At 47.7% G+C, this 5,712-nt stretch overlaps 1 protein-coding gene across 1 annotated transcript; it reads left to right on the top strand.

Annotated features, from left to right (window-relative positions):
- Window positions 1-983: 983 nt before the first annotated feature.
- On the top strand, window positions 984-5,371 carry LOC128309230 (uncharacterized). The gene is made up of 3 exons (XM_053045608.1): window positions 984-1,705; window positions 2,474-4,909; window positions 5,263-5,371. The coding sequence occupies exons 1-3, from the start codon at window positions 984-986 to the stop codon at window positions 5,369-5,371; spliced, it is 3,267 nt and encodes a 1,088-aa protein (XP_052901568.1).
- Window positions 5,372-5,712: the final 341 nt, after the last annotated feature.

Below are 5,712 nucleotides of genomic sequence, written 5' to 3' on the forward strand. Positions count from 1 at the left end.
CTTCTATCCTGGCAAGCAGAATCAGTTCCCCAGCAGACCTTTTTCCAATTCGATGGCAAACACAGCGACTCGAATAAGCACCAATCACGGTAAAGTTGTAAATACAAGTGAGTTTATTTAACAAAATTTCCTGCTTTTATAGTAACAATGTGTCTTGAAAGTTTTTAAGTGCAAATGAGATGGAAGAATTAGAATGCGATAGAAACTTCATCTCGTTATTTATCACTATTGCCTTTTTACCTAAACGAGGTGTTGCGACGAAAGCGTTCGACACCCCTGTCGGTAAAGTAACGGCGCGCTTCGGCAGGACCCGACGATGAACGGCGCGCAATTGGCACGCGAGTAGGCAGCTAGGAAGCGTGTAGGGTCAGTACAAAAGTAGCAGTGAAGAATATTCAACGTAGAAAGTGACCAGTGAACAGGGAAACACAGAAAGGAGACGAAAGTAAGTGGACGGTTCTAGGATTAGAACAAATGGTTAATTGGTAATGTAGTTTCAGAACCGTCCGCAAATCCGTCCGTCTACAAGCCTCTGAGAGTAGAAACGGGCCAAATAAAAAGTGACGGTTATCGAAAAACCTCCGCAACAAACTTCTGAAATTTCCTCAGAAATTTCCTCTGAAATTTCTTCTGGAAGAACTTCTACAGTGGAAGCGATGGACGCTACGAAGAAGTGTCAGCTGTGCAACCGACCAGGAGATGCTGAAGCCACGATGGTGCAATGCTGTCTTTGCACAAAAATAGAACATGCAGAATGTACAGGACTGACGTCGGAAGATTTCAACGATCCTGCATTTCGGTATGTATGCACTAAATGCAAGAATAAGCAAGAAGCCACGGCCGCAAAATTCCGGGATGATCGGGAAGCAACGATCGGATTGAAACCTTCGCTGAGATCAAGGAAGGGATCAACGACATCGACAGCGAAGAGAGGAGCAAAAATCGCTCCGATGAGCGTAGCGTCGACGTGCCTCTCGGTGAACATGGAAGAGCAGCTTAAATTAGTGGAAGACGAGAGGCGCTTACGAGTGCGTGAGATCGAAGAGAAGAGAGAAATGAAGCTTCGCGAGAACGCGGAACTAGCAAGACGGCTAGATGAGAAGAAAAAATTAGCCGAAGAGGAAAGCATCCTTCGGGAGAGAGAATTGAAAAGTGAAGAAGAAATGAGAGTGCTGGAGCAAAGCGTGCTCCGTGAGGCGCTAGAGAAAAAGCGCGAACTGATGCTGCAAGCCTCGCGCACTAGCCGCATGGGCTCAGAATGTAGCTACAGTGAGAAAATTATGTGCTGGTTAAACGAGAGCAAAGGAATGACTGGAGCAAAATCGATGCCGAATAAGGATATTCCTTACAGCTCCGGCTCTACAGTTTCAAGCGTTAAACCCATCGCGACATCAAGCGCTACAAAAAGAGAGAAAGAGATGGTTGGTTCGAGACAAGAAGAGGAAGTGTATGACGCACCATCGCGACGACAGGTTGCCGCTCGCCAAGTGCTTGGCAAGGATGTACCACATTTCAACGGCAACCCAGAAGATTGGCCCATTTTTATTAGCATGTTTGAAGAGTCGACGAAAACCTGCGGGTTTAGTCAAGCAGAAAACCTGATTAGACTGCAACGAAGTTTAAGGGGAAACGCTCTCGAACTAGTTAAAGGCCAACTTACGTTGAAAGAAAACGTGCCCGAAGTGCTAGAAACTCTAAGGATGGTGTATGGAAAACCCAGTTTGCTAATACGCTCACTACTAAACAAAATACGCAAAACTCCACCTCCGCGGCCAGATAGAATGAGAACCGTAATAGAGTTTGGGTTATCGGTGAAGGCGCTAACTGATCATATGAAAGCCGCAAAACTACACACCCATTTAAATAATCCAACGTTGTTGGAAGAGCTCGAGGAAAAATTGCCCGGAGAGTTGAAGCTGAACTGGGCTGCTTTTAAGGACGAGAGAGCAGTTGATGGCTTAGAAGGGTTCAGCATATACGTTTCTCAACTGGCGAGGCGCGCGTGTGACGTAACAAATGATCTGACTGAAATAAGCCGGATCGGGGAAAAAGGGAGAAAAAGTACGGCAGCGTTAAATGCACACGTCCCAACGTATGACACATATCCCGAGAGGCCAGCATCATCTTCCCGCTCACCGAATGCGCAACGTGAGAAAGTGTGTGCAGTATGCTTGCGCAACGGACATCGCGTATACGAATGTGACCAGTTTAAGGCAGCAGGCATAGATCAACGGTGGCGAGTTGTAAAAGAGAAATCACTATGCAAAACGTGCCTAAACAATCACGGCAAGTGGCCGTGCAAATCATGGCAGGGCTGCGGGGTGGATGAATGTCGATTAAGGCATCATAAACTGCTCCATTCTCCGTCGACACCCCAAACGGCAGTAAACGTCTGTGCTACACACATCAACGATGCATACCCTGTAAGTCCTATCTTTAGAATATTGCCTGTTACCCTGTATCATAAAGACAGAGCTAAAACCATTTATGCCTTCGTAGATGAAGGATCGTCGTTCTCCCTAATCGACGAATCGATCGCCAGAGAGTTGAATGCTTACGGATCGAAATCCCCGCTAACGCTTCAATGGACGGGGCAAGTGACGCGATCTGAACCAAACTCCGAAAGAGTACAACTGCAAATCTCTGGTGAAGATAAAACCTCCAAATTCAGATTAGAAAACGTGCGGACGGTTAGCAGTCTCTTACTACCGTCGCAGACGCTGAACTATGGAGTGCTTAAAAGACGATTTCCCCATCTAACAGGGTTACCCATTACAAACTACGAAAGCGTGCAACCTCAACTTTTAATCGGGCTAGATAACATTCGACTGGGTGTGCCATTAAAACTTCGCGAAGGACGTTCAACGGAACCGATTGCGGCTATGTGCCGCCTGGGTTGGTCAATATATGGAGGAAACGGAGGTGGTACAGCGCAGACACCTATTGTCAATTTTCATGTAGCGCCCGCTACGGATAGTGACTTTGCGCTAAATGAGCAGCTGCGAGACTACTTCACGATGGAAGATTTCGGGACTTCGATTCCTCGTGGGATCCTTGATTCGGAAGAGGAAAAACGTTCAAAACGATTGTTAGAAGAAACGACGCGCAGAGTAGGACCCGGAAATCATTTCGAGACGGGTCTACTGTGGAATACAGACTGCCCTAACTTTCCCGATAGCTACCCTATGGCAGTTAAGCGTATGGAGTCGTTGGAGAGGAAATTTATACAGATGCCAAAGTTGGAAGCGAAAGTTCGTGAAACCATCGCCGACTACGAAGCTAAAGGTTATGCGCACAAGGCCACCCTAGAAGAACTGTCCTGTGTTGAAGCTGGAAGAATTTGGTATTTACCGCTGGGAGTTGTACACAATCCGAAAAAGCCAAATAAGATTAGACTAATCTGGGATGCAGCAGCAAAGGTCGCAGGAGTGTCGTTCAACTCGAGAATGCTTAAGGGACCCGATCTGCTCACACCGCTCCCGCAAGTGCTAAGCCATTTCCGCCAACACCCGGTAGCTGTCGCCGGAGACATAATGGAGATGTTTCATCAAATCAGGATTCGTGATCCTGATCGCCAATCACAACGCTTTGTTTACCGCAAGAAGCCAGGCGATCCCGTCGAAGTATACGTGATGGACGTGGCAACATTCGGTTCGGCATGTTCTCCGGCCTCGGCGCAGTACGTAAAGAATAAGAACGCCATGGAGCATGCAAAAGAATTTCCACGAGCCACCGAAGCAATCATTAGAAACCATTATGTGGATGATTACCTGCAGAGTTTCACGACGGTTGAAGAAGCTATAGAGGTCGTGAAAGAAGTTAAACTTGTGCATTCGAAGGGAGGATTCACGGTACGACGTTTCCTTTCGAACTCATCGGATGTACTTAAGAGTGTAGGAGACCCAGCAGAAGAAACTACCAAGAATCTGATGATAGAACGAGGAGAAGACACAGGGTCCGTATTGGGGATGAAATGGAAGATAGAAGAAGATGTGTTCGTATTCTCATTCGCGACCAACGAGAATATCCGACACATAATTCGCGAGGAACATGTTCCTACGAAGCGTGAAGTGTTGAAGGTAGTTATGAGTTTGTTTGACCCTATGGGACTTATATCCTTCTTCCTAGTGCACGGGAAGATACTCATCCAGGAGATCTGGATGAAAGGCATCGGATGGGATGAAGAAATACCAGCGGATCTGTACAAGCGATGGCGAGAGTGGACCGACCTATTTCCTCGTTTAGATGGAATACATGTACCGAGGTGCTACTTCAAATCACCGCACCCAAACTGCCTCGAAACTCTGCAGTTGCATGTGTTCGTCGACGCCAGTGAGACAGCGTATTCCGCTGTAGCATACTTCCGCGTCGAGACAAAGGGAGTGATCCAAGTAGGACTCATAGGAGGAAAAACCAAGGTCGCCCCACTCAAAACGATTTCCATCCCTAAACTCGAACTGAAAGCTGCTGTCCTCGGTTGTCGAATGGCGACAATAATAAAAGAACATCATTCGTTCAAGATCAAACAGCAGTACTTGTGGAGCGATGCCGGCGTTTGCTTGGCGTGGATAAAATCGTCAAACCCTCGGCGATACCAGCAGTTTGTGTCAGTGCGGGTGGGTGAAATCTTAACAACAACAGATCCACAAGACTGGAGATGGGTACCATCTAAGCAGAATGTTGCCGATCTAGCTACAAAGTGGAACACCGGACCTGAAGTGACGATGGATAACTCATGGTTCCATGGCCCGCCCTTCCTACACGAACCCGAAGACCAGTGGCCACCAAAACGCTCGATTTCCGACACAGATGAGAACGCCCGTGTGATACACATGCATATCAGTCAAGTAGGGCATCCGATCGACCCGACACGATTCAGCACCTGGAGAAAGCTGCTAAGATCAAGCGCGTACGTTCTCCGATATATACACAATCTGAAACGCAAATCCAACGGTGAGCAGTTGTCACTCGGAACGATCAAACAAGAAGAGCTTAGGAAGGCCGAACATGTATTATGGAAAATAGCGCAGCGCGAAGCTTTTCCCGACGAAGCGGCAGTGTTAAGCAAAACGCAAGGGGACCCAGACGGACGACACAACGTCGTCTCAAAGGCTAGTCCAATCTACAAAAAATGGCCTTTCATGGACCGAGATGGGATCTTACGGATGCGAGGACGAGTCGGTGCCTCAATACATACAAAATTTGAAGCTAAGTATCCCACCCTACTCCCCAAGCATAACCATGTCACACTCCTTATTGTAGGTTGGTACCATCAGAAGTATCGGCACGCAAATGGGGAAACAGTAGTGAACGAGATACGACAACGCTTCGATATACCCAACCTCCGAGCAGTGGTAGGAAGGGTGGCTAAAGCATGCGCTTACTGCAAAGTGATGAAGGCTGTCCCACGACCACCCCCGATGGCACCGTTACCAAAAATGCGCCTTGCCGCTTTTACTAGGCCATTCACATACACTGGGTTGGACTATTTCGGACCAGTATTGGTAAAGGTAGGACGAGCCAATGCGAAGCGATGGATAGCCCTTTTCACGTGCCTAACATTGAGGGCTGTACATTTGGAAGTGGTACACTCACTAAGCACCGTGTCCTGCGTAATGGCTGTAAAACGTTTCATCGCTCGTAGAGGAACGCCGCAGGAGTTCTGGACCGACAATGCGACCTGTTTCCAAGGAGCGAGTAAAGAACTGATGA

The sequence above is a fragment of the Anopheles moucheti genome, unplaced genomic scaffold, assembly GCF_943734755.1.
Source record: "Anopheles moucheti unplaced genomic scaffold, idAnoMoucSN_F20_07 scaffold_34_ctg1, whole genome shotgun sequence".
Lineage (NCBI taxonomy): Eukaryota > Metazoa > Arthropoda > Insecta > Diptera > Culicidae > Anopheles > Anopheles moucheti.

Coding starts and splice junctions, on each gene's coding strand:
- LOC128309230 (XM_053045608.1), top strand. CDS start 984: ATGGAAGAGCAGCTTAAATTAGTGGAAGACGAGAGGCGCTTACGAGTG. Junction 1,706..2,473: donor CTAGAAACTCTAAGGATGGT/GTATGGAAAACC, acceptor TCATAAAGACAG/AGCTAAAACCATTTATGCCT. Junction 4,910..5,262: donor AAGCTGCTAAGATCAAGCGC/GTACGTTCTCCG, acceptor TCCTTATTGTAG/GTTGGTACCATCAGAAGTAT.